Consider the following 24,799-nt stretch of genomic DNA (forward strand, 5'->3'; position numbering starts at 1 on the left):
ACCTCTGCTTACTTTTGGACTTAGAGCCCATTAAGTCTATGGCTTAACTCAATCATAGCTTTGTGGGTTTTGTTATTTTTCCAGTCTGTGAAAATGCTTGTCTTGTTTTGACCTGGCTATACATATATATCCCCCCTCACCCCCGTATCCCTCTCCACTTCATCTATCATGTAATGTATCTGGAGCAGAAGGGATGTATCAAAGGGTCATTTAATGAGCTATCTTATTGGAAGTCTACTTAAGTTTTTTAAAGGAATTTTCTACAAGCAAAGAAAGAGAGAAGAAAATAGAGCATTCGGTTTCTAAAGGAGCAGCAAAAGACTATGCTTAAAGATCATTCTCTGATAGTAAAGTAGAAACTTAGTTATAATTATTGCCTATTCTCCTGTAATAGCCAGGGTCTTGATCGTTACTCTCTGAATACCTAGCATCCTCCCTTCTCATTCACACCTGCTTCCTTCTTCTCACCCCACTTAAAACTTCCATTCCCTGAAGAGTCATCAGTACTCAGCTCCCTGTCAAGTTAGTCATATAATTATAGTATTCAAACTGAATTATAAATAATTCTTGTGAACTCAGTAAGTTCTTAATTAGTCAATATGTGGGGTATACTTAGCAGGTGAGTGGTGATGGGAGGAGGGGGAGTTGGACTTGACTACATGTCTATTCTTACAACAAACAAAGGCCCAGGAACAGCCTGAAGAGCCTCGGAAATGAGGTCCCTTGAAGTAACGAGACACCAGTCACTCTGCAATAACTAAGATCGTCAACATGGAGAGAAGGAGCCAACATGGAGAAAAGGGTTTTCTAAGGCAGGGTCAAAATGGGGTGTGTGTATATACGTGCTTTTGTGTGTGTCTCTATGGGTGGGTACACACATGCATGTGCTGCTAAACTCCTACCTTTAGGAATAAAAGCAGAAGTATTAACCTAACAGTCTTCTGGTCATCATCTGGAAATGTTTGGGAATGACTGACCAGGGACCAGGATTATAAGAACTGTTAAGTTTGTTTTCTACAAAGGTTACCAGTGACTCTCTAAATTAAAACAAAAGGATCCCAGGGCTTATCTTTTTTTAAAATTAATTAATTTAGCTTTAAAATTTTTGGCTCCGTTGGATCTTCTTTGCTGCACGCAGACTTTAGTTATGGTGAGCGGGGGCTACTCTTTGTTGCAGTGCATGGGCTTCTCATTGCAGTGGCTTCTCTTGTTGCAGAGCACGGGCTCTAGGCGTGCGGGCTTCAGTAGTTGTGGCTCACAGGCTCAGCAGCTGTGGCTCGCGGGCTCTAGAGCGCAGGCTCAGTAGTTGTGGCGCACGGGCTTAGTTGCTCCGTGGCATGTGGGATCTTCCTGGACCAGGGATAGGACCCGTGTCCCCTGCATTGGCAGGTGGATTCTTAACCACTGCACCACCAGGGACGTCCTGGGCTTACCTTTAAGAGCAGCAAGGGGTGAAACTGGACACTATAGTCCATTCCATTGCCAGGCTTGAGAAGAAGAATGGACCTCAACAAAAGAGTAGTGGCAGCTACTAAAGGAATAAAGGACAAGATGAAGGTCAGGGACCTTCTGCATGGAATCTGGTCTAAGTTTAAAAGGGATCTTTAGCCATCAAAAGATCCATGTGATTGCCTGAATTCCCCCACCCTTACTCAGTCTTAAACAGTATACAAAACATGGAAAAAATTTTAACTTTGTCCACGTATATACTTAGGCTGAAGAAAGTCCTTTAGCCTCATTTCGCTCAGTAAAACATAATTAAGGAATCAAAAGAGTCATAGGCCTATCAAGAATCTGATTGAATGTATGGCCCTCTTCACAGAAAAGAGCATACACAAGTTTTGTATAGAATTTCAGAGAGTTTATGGATGCTTGGTTAACATAACCTCTAGCTTAGGGAGAAGCAGTTGGTTTACCTAATAGACTGTAAGGTTTTCAAATGACCAATCTTCATAAGAAGTGGGATGTCATGGATTCCCCAGAATCTACCCAGCACCTCTCACCTCCTTTGGGTGGTAGGTATTATCTCCATTGTTGTTCATTCCATTTCTGGTAATGATCGCCAATTAGATTCAACAATATTATTCAGATGCTTTCCATCCTGGGTATTCCCAAAGCCACACACGATAAAGAAAACTTCAAACAAAATTTGGTGACATTTTTCTACATTGACCATTCTGGTCTATGAAATCCCTGATGCTCAAAGAGAGCTCTGATCCACGCACTGCCTCTATTGCTAGTTTCTTTCATTCATGACCCTAAACACTGATGTTTTCTTTTAGAAACTTTTTCTCAGGTGAGTTTTCATTATTTTCTTTATGACTACCATACATATTTTAGATGCAACATACACAAAGGACATTTCATCAGCTTTAATGCTCTCTCCTTCAGCAATATGGCCATGGTATTAGGAGAGTTTCCTCGAATCTGCACAATCATTCCCTACTCAGTTAGCTTCTCCTCCCCTGTTTTAAGACAGGAAGTAGTTGGGTTATCCTATCACCATCACAGTTCTGTACTTGATAGTTTTTTCTCTTTCTCACTTGTAGATTCTGTCTGAAACCCTGACTCAGCATCTTCAGCAGGCGGTACTGTAGTCACTGGACCAATCCCCAGCCTTGACTTGTCTATGGGAACTGCAGTGACATTTTGATCAAGGGGAGGAGATCTGGAAGTTATGTGGTTGAGGAAGGAGATAATCCCTAGGGGGAGAGAAGAGTTCGAAGTGAGTTTCAAGAGACAGATGGCCTTTTGGCTTTTAAAATTCTAACTCATTCTTTAAATACTCAGCTCAAAATGCCTCTTTTCAGTGAAGCCAACCCTCCTTCCCCCAGCAGGCTTCCATTATCCTTCTGTGCTTCCATTTCATTATTGTACTTCTTACATGGTTGGAACAAAGCTAGAACCTCCTGGATGTAAATCATAGTTTCACTACTTTCTGTATTGTCTTAAGCAAGTTACTCAACCTGTCTGTGCCTCGGTTAGTGGTAGAACAGTTTACTAATTCTAACTTTTCAGACTCCAAAATCCATGCTTTTTGGCCACGTCACGCGGCATGCGGGATCTTAGTTCCCCAACCTGTGATCCAACCCGCACCCCCTTCAGTGGAAGCACAGAGTCTTAACCACTGGACCGCCAGGGAATTCCCAATCTGTGCTTTCTTTACCATACCACTCTGCTTCTAGATGTATAAGTGTTCTTAACAGGAACAGTTAGTGTTTCTATTTCTCTTAGATTCCACCTCCCTTCCAAGAAGCGATTTCCCCTTCTATCCTTCTAGCATAAAGCAGGGAGGGGACTGACTCACCAGCAAACATGTATAAGAAGTCACTCCCCCAATTAATATGATAGGTCCATAGGAGATCTGATTCCATGGCATCTCTAGAATGCCAGTGAACCTGTGCCAGAAATAGGATGAGGCAGAGGAGCAAGCAGGAGGCTAGGAGCAGAAGAAAATACGTCATATCCCTTAGTGTCTTCAATCTGCCTCAACAGCCACCCCCAACTCTTCGTCTACTTCTAGACACCATATTGTATAGAAAGGATCAAGAAGATAAGAATTCAAGGACTGACCAAGGTGGGAGAGAGAAGGAGCCTGGCATAAGTTAACTAATGGATGTTTTTTTGTTTTGTTTTGTTTTGTTTTTTTGCAGTACGCGGGCCTCTCACTGTTGTGGCCTCTCCTGTTGCGGAGCACAGGCTCCGGACGCGCAGGCTCAGCGGCCATGGCTCACGGGCCCAGCTGCTCCGTGGCATGTGGGATCTTCCCGGCCCGGGGTACGAACCCGTGTCCCCTGCATCGGCAGGTGGACTCTCAACCACTGCACCACCAGGGAAGCCCACTAATGGATGTTTTATACAATAAGACAAGGCAGGTAGCTGGCAACTTGATGTAATAATGAAGAAGAGAAAAGGGACAAGAAAAAGAGGATGAAAGCCCACACAGAGGAACTATGTTCCCTCAACAATTTTACCATAGTATTACCCTGCCATCTCGGTCTGTACCTGAGATGAAGCTGAGCATGGATACCTTCAGATCCAAGTTAGGAGTCATTCTTCCTCTTCTAGGGAGGCAAGCTCTGAAGAGCCAGCCAAGGGCAACAAGTATGGTGAGGACAGAGATGAGGAAGAAGGCCCTGGAATATTGGAGGTAATCTGCCAAGGAGATGGAGAAAGGAAAGGCCTGGTTAGTCCAGTGGGGGACCTCTCCTTAAGAAAGCCAGACAGAGTCTTAGAGAAGGGAGTGAAGACGAAAGAGGATGAAGCTGAGCTTGCTATGTGGCATCCGGGGCACAAATAAGGATCTTCTTTCCCAGCTCTTCATTGATACTTGGAATTTTTCACTATGAAGGCAAAACCTTCACTGTAGAACTAAAGGTACTATACAAATAGTTCTGGGTACATTAACACATTAACTTAGATGTAAACTAGCTTATAAGAGGTGTGACTCTAACATCACAACACAAATTTAACCTTTTTCTTGCTCCTAATTCTAATTCTAAAAGTAATACATGTTCAATATAAGCATTGGAGAGACTAGAAAAGTACCAAGAAGCAGCAGGAATATCAGCCACAATCCCACTATCCAAAGACAACCGTTGTTAGCATTTTATTTGGCTTCTTTCTGGTATTTTTCTATCCTCTGCACACAGTGGATATGATACTGAATTTCGTGATTTTTAAGAGGACTATATGGTAAGATTTTCCCCAGATCACCTGCTGTAAACATCATATTTAATAGCTACAAGATAGTCTATCATATCAACACACTTTGCTTAATGATTTTATCGTTGTTGGAGTTTGTTTCTATTTGTTTTTTCTCTTTCAAATGTATCTGGCGTGTACAGTCCCTGTCAGCCTGTGACTATAAAATGAAGTCATATTTACCTGAACTCCCATACTGTAATGATTTCAAGACCCAATTTACTGGACTGCAGGAATTTAACACCCCACAAATATCTCCTTTTTTTTCCTGAGAGTCTCTCAAGGTCCCGTCTCACATGTGTTTGAGGACAGGTCTGCTAAAGTTATTTTGCTCCAATGCCCTTACCCTAGTGCCACAACACTCCTTCTCTCTCTTATCTCTTGGCTCCAGAGCTCTGCTCTCTTTGGCAGAAGAGGGAGCATGCCAGCCCATACTTTTGGCTACCATATCCCTAACATGGAATAGATCCTTCCCTTGACTTCCCCAGCAATGTTTTACAGATTTAAGAAATAGAGTAACTTACAATTACACGTAGATGTATGTTTCTGAGATACCACGGATCCGCCACTATCTTCAATATCCTTTATAGCAGGGGTCCCCAACCCCCGGGCACCTGTTAGGAACCAGGCCACACAGCAGGTGGTGAGCAGCAGACGAGCAAGCGAAGCTTCATCTGCCGCTCCCCATCGCTCACATTACCGCCTGAACCATTCCCTGCCTCGAAAAATTGTCTTCCACAAAACCGGTCTCTGGTGTCAAAAAGGTTGGGGACCACTGCTTTATAGGGTGCCTCCTGGTCTAGCTTATTTTCTGTCTCAGTGTAACAAGGGCCAGGTCATCCCTACCACTGAAAGTGCTCTAAGCACTTCAATGTCTAAGAATCCAAGTCCATCTTCCAAGTAACCCAGAGAGAAGAGTACCAAGCTTATCCCAGTTGACAAACTGCCTCTTAAGTTTTATTTTGTTCTCTAGAACACATCACTGGCTAACACAATCGATAACAGTAATTTCCATTAAGAGAAACCACACTCCTACCCACAGAGGTCAGGTGCTATGTGGCCCCAACAAGTTAGCCACATTAAAACACGATAACCCAAGGGCAGCACGTTTTCTGAAAACTGGGTCATTCAGAATTAGCCAGTCAGAACCATCAGCCTAGACTGAGCTGCGTGAAGCCCAGTGTGATAGGCATCTTTTGCAGTATTGAGCCCCCAGTCCCCCATGGGCCTTAGCAGTCCCTGTCTAGAGCCCTGGATCCTTGCCTATAGATCCCTTGACTATAGCTAGTAGGACCAAGGAAGGGCACCAATTTAACTCTGATCCTTGGATATCTGGATTTGGGACTGACTGATGCTAATTTCCTCTTTTGCTTGCTTGAACCAAGAAGATATAAAGCTAGCCTGGTATATCCCCTTTTTCAGGCACTTACATACTAATAAACAGGAAAAGCTGAGCTGTAGAGATAAAATAAAGCATAAACAAAGTTGAGTGACAAAGGAGCTCTGGAGAGACTGAGTGACTGTCTGGCTTGATTTTCTTTGCCTGAGATCACAGCCTCTTCTGGAATTCCCTGAGGTCCAGAAAACTTCCTGCCTTTGGGAGTCTATGAGATGCTTCTGAGTCATTATAAAGAAGTTCGCTCTTTAGCTTATGCTATTTCAAATGGGTTCTGATATTTAGAAAACAAAATATCAACAAAAATATCAACAAAATATCAAATATCAACAAAATATCAACAAAATATCAAAATACCAACTCCTGTCTAAGATATGTTACAGTCCAGTCTTTCTTCTACCATGAGGGGAAGAATGGACCTTCACGTTCTTCTTACAATCTTCTCAGTCTTAGCTGCTCACCTCCTGAAAACCCCATAAACAAGATCACTCACAAGTCCACAGGAACAACTAAATATCTGCAGCATAGTACAGTCTAACGCCTCAAAGGAACCAAGTCTACCAGTCATAATGATATGCAGAAAATTATCTAACCAAACTAACTAAACACTTACCTTCAGAGTCTAAAACAGCTGCATTTGGCTAACTTCATAGTCTTTTAAAATTCATGTAACAAAACAAAACAAAGGTCTGAAAGGTAATTCAAGCCTCTACCTCCTGTAAGAGCAAATCCTATTTCAGCTTTTAAATAGCAATCTTTATAGCAGCTTACCCATTAATAAAAGGCCTTACTTGTATGTCTCAGTAAGAATAGAAAAGATCCTGGATGGATACCCAGAACCCTGGAGAGGAAGCTTTGAAATCTTCTTAGTATTTAGATTCCCTTGTAACCAGTTGGTACATCAGAATAAATCATCCCTACACAGCCTGTGGGTGTTTATTGTGTGATGGTTCCTGGGGTCCTGGCTCTGGATCAAAGACCTATGCTTTCTTCCCCACCCTCTGCAAAAAAGACAGTTCAAGTTACTCTCTGTGGCAACACATTCTTTTACATTATGGTCTGATCTCACCTATGCTATGGGGGAAATTAGCAGAAAGGTCTGTTCCATGCTGTGACCTAGTAGTAAAAGTGAAGGATGGTATCCTTTACTCCCATCCTTTCTTCATCCCATTTCCAATAGCTACGGCACAGAGGCTATCAGTTATCTAGAACCAGGGGAAGACAGAGGCAGAGGAACAATGGCCTGAAGTAAGTCCAGGCCAGGAACATGAGCACACATGTACTTGAGCCCACTTGAGATAGCCCCAGTGAAAGTCTCAGAAATGACTGGGGGGCTTCCCTGGTGGCACAGTGGTTAAGGATCCACCTGCCAATGCAGGGGACAGGGACACAGGTTCAAGCCCTGGTCCGGGAAGATCCCACATGCCACAGAGCAACTAAGCCCTTGTGCCACAGCTACTGAGCCTGCGTGCTCCAACTACTGAAGCCCGTGCGCCTAGAGCCCATGCTCCGCAACAAGAGAAGCCACCACAGTGAGAAGCTCGCGCACCACAACAAACAGTAGGCCCCGCTCTCTGAAAATAGAGAAAGCCCCCACGCAGGAATGAAGACCCAATGCAGCCAATAAATAAATTTATAAAAAAAAAAAGAAAAGAAATGACTGGGGACTCCATGGGAGAGGGGGCTAAATTCTTGCAATCCAGTAGGTAAAAGTTTGAAGTTCTTGAACTTGGGCAATAATCTATTTGGGCAATAATAACATATTATTGTTACAGGCTGATGAGGCCTGGACATACTGATTATATTTGGGGAGTTCCTTATGAGATCTGTATTGCAGACTGATAACTGACCCTAGAATTAGGACTAGTTAACACTGGAAACAGGGTGGATACTTGACTTACAATTGTGTACTTAAGGACTCACTTAGTTGACATTCTCCAAACGATTAACAGTTGGTCTCACAGGTGAATTTAAGGCTCCAAGAAATAAACTGCTTTAAGTGACAACATTTCAAGATTCTGACTCATTAAAGACTTAAATAATAATCTCAAGGCCTGAGGTTTAGCCTGGGTTACATAAATATAATTGCAGCTTAATTTTTATGCCTATATCTCTCACTCCATTTCTCTAGAAATGGAATTAGTGAGTGTAAATCTCTGAATGCACATAATCATATTGCTTTGGTTGTTCCTATTTATGTGTCCTCAGTGTGTATGGGAGTGTGCAGCGTTGTGTATTACCATTTACAGATCTCTTTTAATGTCATGGCTGAAAAATCCTATCTCATCGTTCATTTGATTTGCCATTCTTTAATGGCTGACTGAGGTTAAAGTCATTTTTCCCATGTTTATTAGACATCTGTAGTTTCTGTTTTATGAATTGCTTACAAAAAATTTATTTATTGGGGTATTTGTCTTTTTTGTAATAATAATTTGTATATAATATATATATATATTAAGGCCATTAACCTTTTATTTTTCATATCTGTTGCAATTATTTTCTCTAGTTTTTATTTTCAGTTGAAGATGCAGTTGAATTCTCTGCCTGCCTTTGATTTTAGTTTCTTCTGAAGATCTCGCTTTACGATCCCGCTCCTTAGTTCCAGATACAAAGCGTGAGCCCAGGCCAAATAAGTGATGCTCCACTTCAGGGTTGGGCCTAGGTCCCCCCTCCCCCCAAATCTGGGACTCCTGTTTATCTAAGAAGTGAAATAAACACTTTACTCATGTATGTTTTCTTTCGCAATACCTGTTCTTTGTGTAAATGTTTCTCTTGCAGATGTTGGGGAAACTCTTTAGTGTAGTTTTAGCTTTCCTGTAAGTCTTAGTTCTGGTTGAAAAACCTCATGCATATGGTATCTTCTAGCCCCAGACATTTATTTTTAAATATTATGTGTTGCAACTTCAGATTTACTTAAATTCACATAAAATTTGACAATTTAGTCTCTAAATAGCTGGCATTTGTTATACTACATATCTGACATGCATTTAACTTCTCTTCTGTTGCTAGCATAAGAACAAACTGACCTTGAAAGTTAAATCTGATGGAGGTTGAGATACTTTGCTCTATCTCCCAGCTATGATCAATCACTTCTGTTTCTGCGAACCACATTAGAATAACAATCTCTTTGCATCACAGGAACAGATAATAAATGACAAACGAGTTCTTCCCAGAGGGTAAAGAGACTATCAACTCATAATTTGGGAGAGGAAACAACCTGGGGTAGGAGGGAGAAAGGGTACACCAAGGACACCAAAGAGAAGAACGGCCATGTTCACAGTCTGGCTGAGATCCCTCCTAGACTTGGAGAGGTGAGGGGCAAAAGATCTTGGAGGAAGAAAGATGAAGGGCCATTGTGGCAGAAAACTCTGGAACTGTGGGGCCTGTGGCATTCAATTTAGTGGCACTCACAGGGTGGCTTGGGTGTGTGGCTCCAGCACAGCTCATGGTTGCATGAGATCCAGAGTCCTGCGTAGAGCTCAAGGCCATCGTTGATCACCAGGAACTGCACCCAGTTCAGTGGGGACATGCAGATCAGCGTTAGGAGGCTAAAACCACAGAGGCTGCCACAGAACATTCGGATGTAGGCGTGTGTCTGGTCCACATGCTGCTGCAGCCTCTGGGGTGGCATCGAGGCACCCGGATGTTGGTTGGTGGGGAGGGTAGGCTACAAGGATGAGGGATGAGGGAGATATTGCCTACCCAAAAAGATAACCCTTGACCCCCAGGGTCTCCTGCTCTTTTCTGCCTCAAGTACCCCCACGTGGGTTCCATTGGTGGATAGCTTTCCCTACCCCTTCTATAAAAAACAAACATTTCTGGGTCATCTTTTCCCTATCTTTAGGACACTCTGTCTAGACCCGCCTTTAAACAAGTCCTCTTCTTCCCATTTGAACTACAATTGGGTACCTCCTCACCCTTTGGTATTTCCGGTACCCCTTGACTTTGGGAACCTTGGGACAGTAGAAGGTAAAGGTTAATTGCTCCTTCGTCTCCATCTTGGCAGCCAGTTCACGTTCTAACTGCCACGGAACTTGTCTCAGCATGTCCTCATACACATGGACAGAATCCAAAGGGGTTGGAAAGTGGGATCTATGGATCCCATTTCTGCTTCATACTCTGGGTCTGGTCAGACCAGGAAGAAATCGTCACGTTCTAAGCATGTGCATGTATGTGTGATGCTCTTCACCCTCCTTCTCGGACTCCTCCTGACTCCTTTATTAAATAAATCCACAAATATTTTGTCACCAGTTGCTGTGTGTCAGTCAGGCTTTGTGATAGGTCCTGGGACATAAAGATAAATAAGACATAGTTCCCTAAAAGCAAATAAAAAAGGATAACTCTGATGTCTCCAGGACTCAATAGTTTGTGGTTATAATTTAAGATTATATGATCTTAATCTACTAAGATATATAAATACAAATATGTTTATGTATATAGATATATCTCAGCAGCCAAGAATTCATGTTCTTGCCCCAGTTTTAAGTGGAAGACCCCAGGTGTGTCTCATAGTTGGAAGAACCAGTCTGTCAGCCATAGGCCTTCATTCGGCATCCACCTTTGTTTTCCTTTTTTGCTCTGGTTCCCCCTCTTCAATACCCTCTACCCATGAAGCCATTCAAGGGTACAGCCTCTGCCAAGGCCACTGCTGACACAGGGTCTGTAAAAATGCCAGTATTCCTACCCCAGGGGGCTACCAGCCAACGTGAGGAAAGCTACCCCTCAAGATAATGCAGCAGAGTTGGGTTCTGTGTGGAAGTGAAGAGGTTGATACAGAGAACAGAACGTTTAGTACTGTCAGCGGGAAATTAGGGAAGGTTTACTGGAAAAGACAATGTCTTAGCTGGATTTTAAAGGAATTTGACAAATAAACAAGTGGAAGGGAATGTGAAACAAAGAGAATAGTATGTCTCAAGTCAGAAAGCCATGAACACCATGAAGTTCTCAGGGCAATAGAAGCAGGGTGGTTCTACTGGGTGCAAAATCAAAGATGAGGATTGAGGGTTGTGTATAGAGGTACGGGCTAGATCACAAAGAGTCTTATGCCATGCTATGCAATTATATTGTGAAGTTTTAATTGCTGGGATACTCTAGCCCTACTGGCATGATTGTAAGAAAGACTTTTGCAGCTGCATCAAACTGACTTGTACGGCATATCTGTTAGATACACGTGTATGGCTAGAGAGCTAATATAGGCTGTGAATAGACAGGCCTGTGTTTCCATCCTGGTTGAGCACTTACTTAGTTCCGACACTTACTGGCCAAGTTCCTTTGGGAAATTTCCTTAACCTCACTGAACTTCAGTTCCCTCATTTCTAAAACTGGGATAATAATCATTCCTGTCTCATAGAATTAATGTGAAGATGAAATGAGATAACACACATAACGCTCTTAGCACAGTGCCTTCATAACTGCACAATAAATATTATTATTGATGGATATTGATATTATTGATAAATATACTATCAATGGTGAGCAATTAATACGTGCTTGCTAAATACTATCTATTATTATTATGTTTTAACTGTCTTTCCAAGATTGCTCAAGCATGGCCTTGACACAGGCCACTGTGAGATAGATGAAATACTCGTGTTAATGGAAAGGATGCGTCACCCCTCACCCCTCTAGTAGCAGCACTAAACAAGCACATTACCAAAGAGATGATACTGATGTAAGGAGGTCATTTTGTGAACAGTGTCTGATTTGGCAAATGATGCAACCCTCTGGCTATTAAAGGAATAGGTCAGGCACTATTCAACTCCCAGGCCTATTTCGAGGCCTATTTCAGCACTACCAAAAAGGCAGATGTTCAGGCCAGCTTGGAACTTGCTAGGGCCTGGGATGCATATGACAAAACAAGCATTTATTCACATCTTATGGCTGTGTATATTGTGATTCACCTACTTTAAAAAGCAATTTGGGGTCCCCAGTCTGTGCCACCACCTCCGCTTCCAGGCCGGCGGTGCCCCAGGGGAAGCATGGCCATGGACAGTGGACCGAGTGCTTTGAGCACAGAATGATACTGTGTGGAGATGCTGCAGAAACAATATCATGATGGCTATTTATGTTCCCTGCTGCTCCCTGCAGAATCCCAAAGCTCTGCTCTTGCATTGAGGGCCTTCGATGTGGAACTGGCTCAGGCTGATTAAAGACTCGGCCTCTGAGAAAACAATTGGACTGATGTGAATGCAGTTTTGAAAAAAAAACTGTGGACTAAATAAACTGTGATAATCCGCCCCATCAGCCCGTGGCTATTGAACTGCAGCAGGTCTGCACACCAGCAGAGCAGGGGCCCCAGACTGACTTCACAGAGCCCCAGGAAGATGGAAAGCCAGGGCCCCACGTGAGGGACTGAGAAGAAAAAGTCGATGGGAAGCTGCTGTCAAAAGACATAATCTGACCAAAAAATGGCTTCTCAAAATCATTGATGAAGGAGAAAAAAGTTTGGATGACACTGCATATCATAATACACAGAAACTGTACAGTTATACAGAAAACACACAGAGCTCTCTTCCTTATTTAAGACTAGAAGTACTGGGTATAAAGGATCTTGGTGCAGGTCATGCCACAAGTCACCCTGGAAAAGCACAAGGAATTGTCATATACATAAGAGCAATGTCCTATCATAGTGGCCGAAAAACGGTGTTCCTTCCCTCAGATATTTGTGTGTTTGACAAATACAGCACATGGTGTTTCACAAGAGGGTTTTCTACAGAAGAACCAATGATAAGAATGTGAGAGACATAATATACGTCATTACTAGCCGGGCATATTTGTACTTAAAGCATGCTAGGTCCTTCCACAAAGTGAAAGTGAAAACTTCCTGCCTTTCTTCAGGATGCTTTGGAGGACTATTTAAAGAAAATTCAATATGTGGATTTTGATATATTCTACCCATCTTGATAGCAGAAAAATACATTACTTCCATTATCTTTGTATACTCAGTCATAGAGAAAAAGGTATTAAAATAATTTTATGGTACTGAAAAAAAAAGCAATTTTGGTTAGAAAAAACGTAATGTAACATCTTTGTGATCTTGAAGTAGACCAAGAAGTTTTCTTTTTTTAAACAGGACACAAGGGACTTCCCTGGCAGTCCAGTGGTAAAGAATCTGCCTTCCAATGCAGGGGACGCGGGTTAGATCCCTGGTCGGGGAACTAAGATCCCCCATGCTGCGGGGCAACTAAGCCTGCACGCCACAACTACTGAGCCCCGATGCCTCAATGAGAGAGCCCACGTGCTGCAAACTACAGAGCCCACGTGCTCTGGAGCCTGTGCACCACAACCAGAGAGAGAAAACCTGCATGCCACAACTAGAGAGAAGCCCATGCACTGCAACGAAGAGTCCACATGCCACAACTAAGACCCAACACAGTCAAGAAAGGAAGGAAGGAAGGAAGGAAGGAAGAAAGGCTAGCTATCAAAGCCTTATTTAAACAGGACATGAAAAAGCATTAACCACAAAGGAAAATTTTGATAAATTGAATTATGCTGAACTTAAGAACTTCTGTTCACCGGAAGATACCATTGAGAGAGTAAAAAGACAATCCACAGAGTGGGGTAAGATATTGCAACGTTTATATCTAACAAAGGGCTTGTAGCAAGAATATATTAAAAACTCTTACAAATCAATAGGAAAGAAAACAACCTACTAGGAGAATGAGCGAAGTCCTTAATTAATGCTTTGCGAGACATCAAAATGGGCAATAAACATATAAAAAGGTGCTCAATTTCATTAGTCATCAGGGAAATGCAAATTAAAACCACAATGCAATATCTCTACACTTCCATCAGAATGGCTCCAATGAAAAAGTATTGGTAAGTATGTGGAGCAACTGGAACTCTCATACGCTTCTTTTGGTAGTGTAAATTGGTAGAATCACATTGAAAAACTACTTGACAGTATCTGCTGGAGCTGAATAAACACATGCCCTTTTCAATGTACGTAGGTACGCAAAAGCAAAGTGTCCTTATGTCCACCAAAAGACATGTATAGTGCTCCCAGCAACACTTTTTATAATGGCCCCAAACTGGGAACTACCCAGTTGCCCAGCAGCAGAATGGAAAATTGTGGTACATTCATACAAGGAAATACTACACAGCAATATGAGTAATCTACAAGCACATGAAACATGGATAAATCTCATAAACGTAATGCTGAGCAAAAGAAGCCAGACACAAAAGAGTACATATGTATGATTCCACTCAAATGAAGGGCAAACCTGGCAAATCAGTGTTGTCAGAAGTCAGAAATACCCTTGGGAGGAAAATGACTAAGGACTAGGAGGGGACATGCAAGGGACTTTTGGGGTGTTGGAGATGTTCTATTTCTTGATCTGGGCACTGATTACCAGAGTTCTATATTTATGCTATACTTTAACAAAGAGTTAAAAAAATTAGATACATATATCGAGAATCTTTTTTTAAGTCAAGAATCTTAAAAATGTATCTTTTGTCTTGGTAATTTCACCTCTAGGAATCTATAAAATCAATATTTTATTGTTATAGCTTATTTATATAACCTTATCTACTAGGAACTGTGCTAGGTGCTTTACATACATTAACTCACTTTTTTAAAAAAATAAATTTATTTATTTATTTATTTTGGTTGCGTTGGGTCTTCGTTGCATCTTCGTTGCTGCATACAGGCTCTCTCTAGTTGTAGTGAGTGGGGGCCACTCTTCGTTGCGGTGCGTGGGCTTCTCATTGCGGTGGCTTCTCTTGCTGCGGAGCATGGTCTCTAGTCGTAGTTGTGGCTCGCAGGCTCTAGAGTGTAGGCTCAGTAGTTGTGGCACACGGGCTTAGTTGCTCCGCAGCATGTGGGATCCTCCCGGACCAGGGCCCAAAACCATGTCCCCTGCATTGGCAGGCAGATTCTTAACCACTGCGCCACCAGGGAAGCCCTGATTAGACAGTTTTATTAAGGATAGTGGGCATGCTTATCTTACTCTTGACTTTAGTGGAATGAACTCTATTGCTTTTTGTTTCATATGTACATTCATTTTCATGTTAAAAAAGTTTCATTCTATTTCTATTTCATCAAGATTTCTAATTTAGAATAGCTGTATCAAAGACCATATGGTCTTTCTTTTTAACCTATTTAACATAAACATTGCCTTAATATGTTTCACATTGTTTAACTAGTTTTGCATTCCTGTAGTAAAATATGTTTGGACAGGATATATTAATCTTCTGATATACTTCTAGGAGTATTTGTTTTTATAGTTGGCCCAAGAAGTACTTAGAATTTTAAAAGTATATCTACATGTTTAGATTTGTTTCTTCCCCTTAATTTTGATACATTATGGTCAAAGAACATGTCCTATAAGAATTCAAAAAAGTAATGTTTACCTTTTTGCCAGTTTTTCTAAATGTCCTGTGGACATTTAATAACAACTTATGAGACACAAAATTTTAAATGTATTTCTGGGGGATATAAGATTCTAAACCTATTATAATTAAGTTATTAATGATATCATTCAAGATGTCCCTATTCTTATTTTCTCTGCACTTGATAAAATATTCTCAGAGAAATGTTAAATGTCTCACTATGATTATAATTTTTTCTTTTCCCTTATATTTCTTCTGGTTTTTGCTTTATATATATATATATATATATATATATATTTGTTAGGTGTCTAATGGTTTATGATGTCTCTCTTCTTTGTGAATTGTACCTTTTATCATTAAAAATATTCTTCTTTGTTCCATTTAACTTCTGTGTGTCTTGGGTTTTTTCACATGTTAATCAATGCCTTCCTTGCTCTCTTTTTTGTTTGCATTTTTCTGGTACATCTCAGACCATTCTTTTAGTGTCATCATTTTGGTTTCACTTAAAATGCCTCTTATCAACAACATTTAGACTGTTCTTTGCTCAATTTGAGAGTCTTCGTTTTTTATTGGGGGGATCTAACCTATTTACATATAGGGTGATAGTTTAGATAGATTGGGCTTATTTCTACCCTCTTATTCTTTGTATTTTTGGTTAATTATATATTCATGTTACTTCCTCCTGTAACTTTTATTTTTCCAGAATGATCCAGCTTCTTTTTCTGTAATGATGTGGAAGTCATGTATCCTGTTTCTATCTTGCTAGAGCTTATCTGTCAATTTTATTAGATACATCTAAAAAATTAATTTCAAGGCATCAACAGTAGCAATAAAAAGATAAATACTAATGTTGGAAGAGAGTAATGAAATGGGCATTTTTACACATTATTGGTGGGAATGTAAAATCTTACCCCATGGTTCCAGGTGTTTATAGTGAGGGGGTGGGGGAAGTAGCCCTGATTACGTGGCTTAAACCAGGGAGGGCCTGGGGCTATCTCAGTCTCATCCAAGCTACCAATGTCGATGAAATTTCCAAATGAAAAGCCAAGTATTCTTGGTGAGAAAGGATGAAAACAGATGTTGGCATGGCAACCAGTACCCTCTACAATGGTCATTGTAGCATTGTTTACAACTGAGAAAACTTGGAAGCAACCTAAATGTGCATCATAGGGAATTGGTTACATTATGGAACATGCGCACTATTCTTTTGTTCTTCTGGGGCGATCAAGAGAATCTTGATTTGGGAATTCCCTGGTGGTCCATTGGTTAGGATTAAGCTCTCTCACTGCCGGGGCCCCAGGTTCCCGGGTTTGATCACTGGTCAGGGAACTAAGAACCCGTATGCCTCACAGCGCGGCCAAAATTAATAGAATCTTCATTTGCACAGAGCTTTGGAAGATAGTGGGGTCTCCAGAGGCATAGATAGGAGAATAAGACCCTGGGGCTAGAAAGTCATGGAAAATTTTGGGTCTTGTGCAATGAATGTCAAGTCATGAGGGAATAGATATTATAAGGAAGTTCAAGTAACTGACAAGCAAAGAGGAAAACTGACCAGAGAAGCAGATATTCAGAGAGGAACAGAAAAGTCATGAGTAGTCAGACCCTTGATTTCTGCTCTTTCTGAGGTCTGGTTTTCTGTTTTTTGGGGTTATTACGTGTATCACTTCAGTAGACCTCCTTTTCCCTGAAATAACATGAGTCCCTATTCCTTGCAAGCAAAAGGCATGTCATGGAGATAAAATCAACATATTGTGACAGTGTGAGGGCTTATGACAGACCTGCATTTAAAGATAAGAGGCAAGTCAAATTATCTGGTAAGCCCTTTATCCTAATCTACATCTCTGAGCTCAGCCTACTCTACTAGCTGCCATCCCTCCTCTGTGCTCCTTTTGTCTCTCACAAACTTCTCTCTCACCAAAGTCCTCTTTCCCCCTAATTTTTAACCTTCCTTCCTTTTTCCCTTGACTATTTCATATGATCTCAACTGTCATCTTTGAGCAGACGATGCCCAGAGCTCTCTTTTGAGCTCCCAGCCTGTATTTCCTTGGCTCTGCTGGACATTCCAACTCCGCTGTTCTTCCGCCTCTTCCAAAGCAGCATGTCTCAGAGCTCATTATCTTTTTTCCAAAACTGGCTCTTCCTTTTGTATTCAGTTAATGGCACCATGATTCCCTCAGGAAACCAGACTGGTACACCTTTTTCTCTCTTCTTTCCCTTGACCCCATCCCTACTTCACCCAGTTAGTTGCTGAGTTCTGTCATTTTGTATCTGAAACATTACTGCATTTGACCCATATCCCCCTTTCCCACTGTCACTCCTTTTGCTCAGATCTGTTTTGTTTTTTAAAATTTTTTGGCCATGCTGCGTGGCATGCAGGATCTTAGTTCCCTGACCAGGGATTGAACCTGAGCCCCCTGCATTGGAAGCACAGTCTTAACCACTGGACCACCAGGGAAGTCCCATCAGATCTATTGAAAGTTCCCTCAGGGCTTTAGTTTTTCTAATTATCTGACCATAGAAAACCACCTGTGTAAATATCCAGGCAATTTTTTTTTTTAAAGTCTATGTGTAGGCTAGGATTGGATAGATATAGGACAAGGCCAGTTATTGCAAGAAACGTATGTCTAGAGTTAGGGAAAGTTGTTAAGAATTAGGGAGGGACTTCCCCAGTGGAGCAGTGGTTAAGACTCCACGCTCTCAAAGTAGGGGGTCTGGATTCGATCCCTAGCCAGGGAACTAGATCCCACATGCATGCTGCAACTAAGAGTTCGTATGCCACAACTAAGGAGTCCACAAGCTTCAACTAAGGAGCCCACCTGCCACAACTAAGGAGCCCACGAGCCACAACTAAGGAGCCTGCCTGCTGCAACTAAGACCCGGTGCAACCAAAAAAGAATTAGGGAGTAAGCCTGAAAAGATAACTAGAATAATTATACGACTAAATAGGAGAGAAGAGGGGATAAGGCTCGAAGAAAAGACAAACTGGACACAGAAATATTTTTAGTATCCCCAAGGAATGCTGTACATGTTTAGTAGTGGTAAATTGGGTAGCATTCTGTAATTCTGGAAACAGCATGGGAGGAGCTGGAGGTAACAGGGTACAGCAGAGGTAGGGATGGCTCCATGTGAATTGCGATGGGTCTAAAGAGAGTCAGGGAGCATGGATAATTTGGACCATCTCCACTTCTGTAAACTTTGACAAATTAAACAAAGCTTAAGTCTCACTGGTCTGGCTAGCCGATGTGGAAGAGGAAAAATGAAGCCATCGATCTCAGGTGAATTGGGGTCTGCATTTCCTGAGCCCCATAGCATGTGAGAATGGTCAGGTTGTTTTAGAGAGCTCTGAGCCAACAGGCTCATCCTCAACCTCAACCTCAGCCTCAGCCCCAATCTACCTGCACACGGCTTTCCCCATTTGATTCATCCTATATACGTTAATGGATTAATCTTAGCCAATTTCAGCTCTGGTCTTGTCACTCTTCAGCTAAAGAAATTTCACTAGCTTCCCACAGACTCAAGAGTAAAATCCCAATACAATCTTCAGACTAGCTTTCAAGGAAGTATGATAGATGTAAAAGCAATAGATTTTGGCATAGAAGACCTGGGTCCAAATACTGGTTCTGACAACTATCTATGGGGCCTTGGTCAAGTTATTTTAATTATCAGAGCCTGCTTCCTCATCTGTAAAATGTAGATGATACTCAATTTCACACAGTTGTTGTGAGAGATAAAGAAGATAACATGTTATCTAGTACACAGTACCTTGATCAATAATTTCCTCCTTTCCTTACTTCATTACCCAGCTTCAACTTACTTTTTCTAAAATTATTTTTATCCGTATTTCTCTTTATGCACTATTGGTTCTAGTAAAACAGAATTGCTCACATCCCTGGTATCACACCAGATTCTTCAGAGATCTCTGCCTAGGTTCGTTTGCCATTTCATTCTATTCATTCAAAAATATCCATTAAATGACTATGAGGTGCCAGGTGCTGTTCCAGACCCTGGGGATCTTAAAGTGAACAAGTTAGATGGAGTTTTCTTTCTAGACTGCAGTCCTTCTCCATGGATTGCTCTTTCCCCTACACAATGAAATTCTGTCTTTCAAAATTTAATACAAATGCTTCCTCATTCATTCAACAAATACTTGCTGAACACTTACTATGTGCAGATTCTTGACTCAGGCAGTAAGGATACAACTGTGGAAAAGATGCCACTCATTCAGCATGTCGTCTGTGGAGAACATGGACAAGTAAAGAGGCTGCAATGAGGGTGCCATAAAGAAACATCCTAGAGGAGATGTCTAAGTGCTTCCCAGAGTTTCTCACATCAGAGCACACACAGGTGTTTGTTCTTGGCTGGAGATGACTGACCAGGATGTCTAGCTACCCCAGGCTCTGCCTGGCCACCCCAAGGATTGAGGGGAGGGGGTGGTCACTGTCTCAACACACTGGTACTCCATTCACAACATACTTGTTGGTCTGGTCTAGGCTAACACCTGAAGGATAAGCAGATGCTAAATAGGAGAAGAGATATTCCGGGCCTTTCACTTATTTAGTGAATCTACTAAATACTTATTATATAAATACTTTATTATATAAATACTTTATTACATAAATACTTTCTACTTATTTAGTGAATCTACTATGTGCCAGACACTGTGCCCAGGGCTAGGAATACAACAGTGAACACAGAACCTGCCCTTAAGGAACTTTTACTTAAGGGATACAGACAAATGGACAGGCAATTACAATATTGAGGTAAGTGCTCTGATGGAGATAAGCTCAGAGGGCTATGGGATCTTACCCAGGTGTGAGAAGTCAGAGATTTACAGGGTGGTAAAATTTAACTTTAGACCTTCAAGTAAGTGGTGGGAGTGGGAGGTGGGCAAGGCATTCCAAGGAGAAGGGAATATGGTAGAAGTGAGATAATCACGGCACATTTTCACCTTGCTATCCCCCCAAACCCTATGCTCAATATGCCATCTTCATCCACACCTCTATGCTTTGCCCATGCTCCCCTTCCCTGCCAACGCATGTTCTGGAAGCCAGCTCAAGTCACTTCCTCTTTGAAAGACTTCCCCAGGCAAAATTAGTCATTCCCTCCTCTCTCCTACGCTGATGACTCTACTTTATGAACCAAAAATCTGGACACATTGTCTGACAGTGAATTCTTTTTCTGATATGTAATTTTATTAGATGCTATAGATAACGGAAATTAAATCATGTTTTATTCATTTAACAAGTTGTCTTTAGTAAACAGAAAAACAGAGAAAACCACCAGATATTATATACTATATATTATCTGTGTCATTATTTTTGTTATTCATCTACTGTCAAAATTGATGGCAATGTTGTGTATATACGAATCTAAACAGTTTATCATGTTAAATAACTGTTCATTTTAATTTTTGCTACTATTTCTATGCTAGGCTCTGAACATTTACTTGTATTATGATGATTTTTTTTAACTTTTAATGGTTGTTCATTACTTTTCTGATTGTCTGACATACTGTCAGAGAGAGGATAACTGGAATAATATGTTTGGAATATTCTCTCAACAATAATCTCTAAGTATTTTCATTAGTAATTTTTACAGTCTCCTTATTTGGGTCCAGTTCCTTCATTTTGTGACTCTTCTATGTAAATTACTTCTCTCCTGGTACTGTGCTCTGATAATATAGTGGTGAGCAAGGAAGACAGGGTCCCTGACTCAGTAAGTAACTGTGTTCTCACTGATCAGCCCTCAAGCCTCTCGTGTATTAACCCCTCTGCTTCTGAGCAGATCCACTATTTTCTGGATCTACAGCTCTCTTCCTTTCCCACTGCTATAGTTCAAGGTCTTATTATCTTCCACCTCCAATTAAAAAAAAAAAAAGCTCTGCCTAACTGGTTTCTTATCCATCCGACTATTCAACATGAGATTTCTAAAATGCAAATCTTTGGGCTGATTTTCAATTGCCCACAAAATTAAGTCCTGACTCTCGGACTTCTACGTAAACCCCTGCGGAACTTCTCTCTGGGTATAAGACCTGTCTTATCTCTGGGTATTGTCGAACTTGCACCCAAAGTTCAAGCAATGTCTTACTGCTTGCAGTAAGTACAGGACCTACCTGTTCGCGGAGTTTTGTCTGCGAGGAGAGGATCTGGGGGCGGTTACTAGGAGATTATCAACCATTAAAGAAAGAGCCTACACTAGAGGCTGGAAATGGGACGCCTCAAGCTTGCTGTGAAAGTACACATTTTTTCCCCAGTCGTAAGTAGATCCCATTTTTGTGATCTTATAATGCCCTCTCTAGCTGAGCCATTCTCACTACCTAATTCCAGACCCTTTCTGACCCACAGCATCAAAAGGAGCTGTGCTTTTAAGCCTCCATTTTTTTGTTTCTTAAGTTCCCTGGGCCTGGGACGTCCTTTACCTCCCAGCAGGCCTCGCGAGCCCTTATTCCGTGTTCACGATTCGGGAAACTTTCCTTTCTCGCTCGCCCACTCAGCCTCCCCACGTGGGGCTTCTACCCTCTGGTGCGCTTAAAGTTCTGTGACCGCAGGCCTGACACCTGCGGTGGTGCATTTAGCTACTGCTCCACCAGGCCCGTGAACCGCCTGCACCTGAACCATCACCGATGCCCCGCACCATCCACTGCACGCCACAGGAGCTCCCGGCTCACGCCGGGACTGCAGGGACGGGTAATCCGTCTTCCGGGGTCGCCGATGAAGAGCTGCCTCCGGTCACGTGACGCGACTGTTATCACGCGGGGGCGGCTCACCTGACCAGGGTGTCACGTGGCCCGGCCCTCTGGGAGAGAGGAGACCAGCGGGCTATGGCAGGCTCCGCGCTCTGGTTTTCGCTGCTGCTGGCGGCAGCGTTCGCGGGGCGGGCAACGGCCCTGTGGCCATGGCCCCAGTACATCCAAACCTCCGAGCAGAGCTACACCATCTTCCCGCACACCTTCCAATTCCAGTACCACGTCAGTTCGGCCGCGCAGGTAGGCTGCTCCGTCCTCGACGAGGCCTTCCAACGCTACCGTGACCTGCTCTTCGGTTCCGTGTCCTTCCACTTTCCCCAACTCATGGGTGAGTCGGACCTGTCCCGTCTCGTTCCCGGGCTCCGAGAGGGCCTTCCTTGGGACAACTCCCCCAAACCTCCTGAAACGCCATTCCTTTGGCTTTTGACCAACCCTCTAGTCTATCCCAGTCCTCTAGCCTCCACTTCCACCTGCCCTTTTTCCCCAGCTGTCCTGTCAGCCTCCCCAAGGATTAGTCCCCCACCTCCATTCACTGAGCTGACTTCTGCGGCCAGGGCTTATCCGGAATCCTGTCCTCGGGCTATGTATTTTCACCAAAAATCTCTGCTTTAGGACTGCAGTTCATTCAGGATAGCAAATTACTGAAAATACGGTGCCAGTAGACATCTGACCATGTTCAAGTGTCGAGGGTCCTAGTGAGGCTGTGACCAGGGCTGGGGAGAGGAGACCAGAGCTGACACTCAAAATTGGTTAAGACAAGACAAGAGAGATAAGCAAAATTACATAAAAGTATCTGACACATAACATATTAGGTAAATGTTTAAACTGTGAGAAAAATCATAGAACGCTTGCATGAGGAAATGTGTTTTGAGCAGCCACTGAAAGTGAGGTGGTGTATGTACAGAAATTGGCCAGGACGGAAAGGACGGTATTCGAGGGAGGAAGGCAGGCTTAGGCAGAAGCACAAAGGGTTATGATTGAGCTCAAAGTTCTTGGCTGGTGTGTGTCATGAGGGTGGGGGGGACTCGGGAGGGGTGAGGTTGGGGCGAGTGTGGGATTGAAATGAAGAGTCGGGAGTGCTTTGGATATGGGTTTCATCTGAAATAGCAGGGGCCGGTAGTTTTCTTTAAGGCAGCTGCTGAAAATTGTGTTTGAGGATGGTTATTTCACAGCGAATAGAAGAGTAGACTCATGAATAGAGTCAGCAATGCAAAGAAATAAAATTCTAGCTTATGGGCTTAACATTTAGAATTTTCTCGAAACTCTCCTGGAATCTAGTTCTCTGGTTATGAGGTATAGGTGTTTATGGAGGGAAGCCATATTTATGGTTGAGCCGTATGGTAGTGTCATTTTTTCTGGCATTTTAAGTATGCTTAAATTACTTTCAAAAGTTGTCATATGAGGGACTTCCCTGGTGGTGCAGTGGTTAAGAATCCACCTGCCAATGCAGGGGATATGGGTTCGAGCCCTGGTCCAGGGAGATCCCACATGCTGTGGAGCAACTAAGCCCGTGCACCACAACTACTGAGCCTGTGCTCTAGAGCCCACAAGCCACAGCTACTGAGCCCGTGTGCCACAACTGCTGAAGCCCGCATGCCTAGAGCCTGTGCTCCGCAAAAAGAGAATCCACCACAACGAGAAGCCCGCCCATCACAACGAAGATTAGCCCACACTCACCACAACTAGAGAAAGGCCACACACAGCAATGAAGACCCAATGCAGCCAAGAAATATAATTAATTTTTAAAAAGATGTTTAAAAAGTGTTGTCATTTGATATGTAGAATTAAAAGTATTTAATCAAAAAAATGGCACTTAGAGTGTGACAGATGATTTAGGTAAAGAAATAGCATCAAAGGTAGTTCTTCACTGGTAAGATGCATTAGGCCAAGGAGGATAAAAGGTATGCTCTTGTGTCCATGGTCGATCACATACTTCTCTGAATCTTTCATGACAAGTAATAGAATGCTTCACATAAAACTGGCACTCAGAATATGTTTATTTTGGTATAGAAAAGTTAGGGACTGACTTAAATCTGTCACCTAATTGGTGGTTTGGTATCTGCCTATTCCAGTGCTGGGCACTCAGTGGTTACAGGAAAAATATATGACCCAGTCCCAAGCTTTGCAGTCCAACTGGGGAATATGAAGCAAAAGGATACAGTGTGTTTAAATTGCTTAACAGACACAGGGAACTATATTCACTATCCTGTAATAAACCATAATGGAAAAGAATATGAAAAAGAATATATGTATCGATACATATGTATAACTGAATCACTTTGCTATACACCAGAAACCAACACAACATTGTAAATCAAATATACTTTAAAATAAAAGGCTTAAAAGGTAATTAGAATGTTTACTAGTATTATATAAATTAGGATAATTCCTATACTTCTAAAAATTAAGTCTTTACCTGCATTGCTATAGGACTAGAGTTGAATCAAGAAAAGAGAAATAGGGAGGTTATGTGACAATGGTGTGCTGTAAATTCCCTAATGAAACAGATTTAGAGACAGACAAGAAACTAAATAAAATGTTCATTTCAATTTATTACCTCCCTGTAAATGAATTTGCTCTGTTAGTTGAGGGGTCTTATCCAATGACAGAATGAAAGGTGTTTT

The 24,799-nt window shown here is 42.1% G+C and overlaps 2 protein-coding genes and 1 pseudogene across 6 annotated transcripts in view; 2 read left to right on the forward strand and 1 right to left on the reverse strand.

Annotated features, from left to right (window-relative positions):
- Positions 1-2,199: 2,199 nt before the first annotated feature.
- TMEM202 (transmembrane protein 202) lies at positions 2,200-22,065 on the reverse strand. 2 transcript variants are annotated; one of them, XM_060005658.1, is made up of 5 exons: positions 10,018-10,240; positions 9,512-9,767; positions 4,006-4,155; positions 3,308-3,439; positions 2,200-2,702 (listed from the first exon to the last, which is right to left on the reverse strand). In XM_060005658.1, the coding sequence occupies exons 1-5, from the start codon at positions 10,144-10,146 to the stop codon at positions 2,506-2,508; spliced, it is 864 nt and encodes a 287-aa protein (XP_059861641.1). In that variant the 5' UTR covers positions 10,147-10,240; the 3' UTR covers positions 2,200-2,505. The 2 variants fall into 2 exon arrangements, 1 of the variants encoding a protein (XP_059861641.1); XR_009518452.1 differs by lacking the exons at positions 3,308-3,439; positions 4,006-4,155; positions 9,512-9,767; positions 10,018-10,240 and adding exons at positions 19,593-19,663; positions 21,543-22,065 and having other exon boundaries at positions 2,565-2,702.
- LOC132419812 (NADH dehydrogenase (ubiquinone) complex I, assembly factor 6-like) lies at positions 12,133-13,066 on the forward strand (annotated as a pseudogene).
- Positions 22,066-22,217: 152 nt separating the features above from the next.
- Positions 22,218-24,799, forward strand: part of HEXA (hexosaminidase subunit alpha) — a 38,567-nt gene continuing 35,985 nt past the window's right edge. For 2 of the 4 annotated variants that reach the window (XR_009518453.1, XM_060005659.1), the window contains exon 1: positions 22,218-22,503. Coding sequence is in view for 3 of the 4 variants with exons in the window: in XM_060005659.1 (XP_059861642.1) it covers positions 22,251-22,503 (253 nt within the window). In the remaining variant the exon portion in view is untranslated. The remainder of the gene's footprint in view (positions 22,504-24,799) is intronic. The other 2 variants (XM_060005660.1, XM_060005661.1) reach the window with 1 other exon arrangement.

The sequence above is a fragment of the Delphinus delphis genome, chromosome 2, assembly GCF_949987515.2.
Source record: "Delphinus delphis chromosome 2, mDelDel1.2, whole genome shotgun sequence".
Taxonomy (NCBI): Eukaryota; Metazoa; Chordata; class Mammalia; order Artiodactyla; family Delphinidae; genus Delphinus; species Delphinus delphis.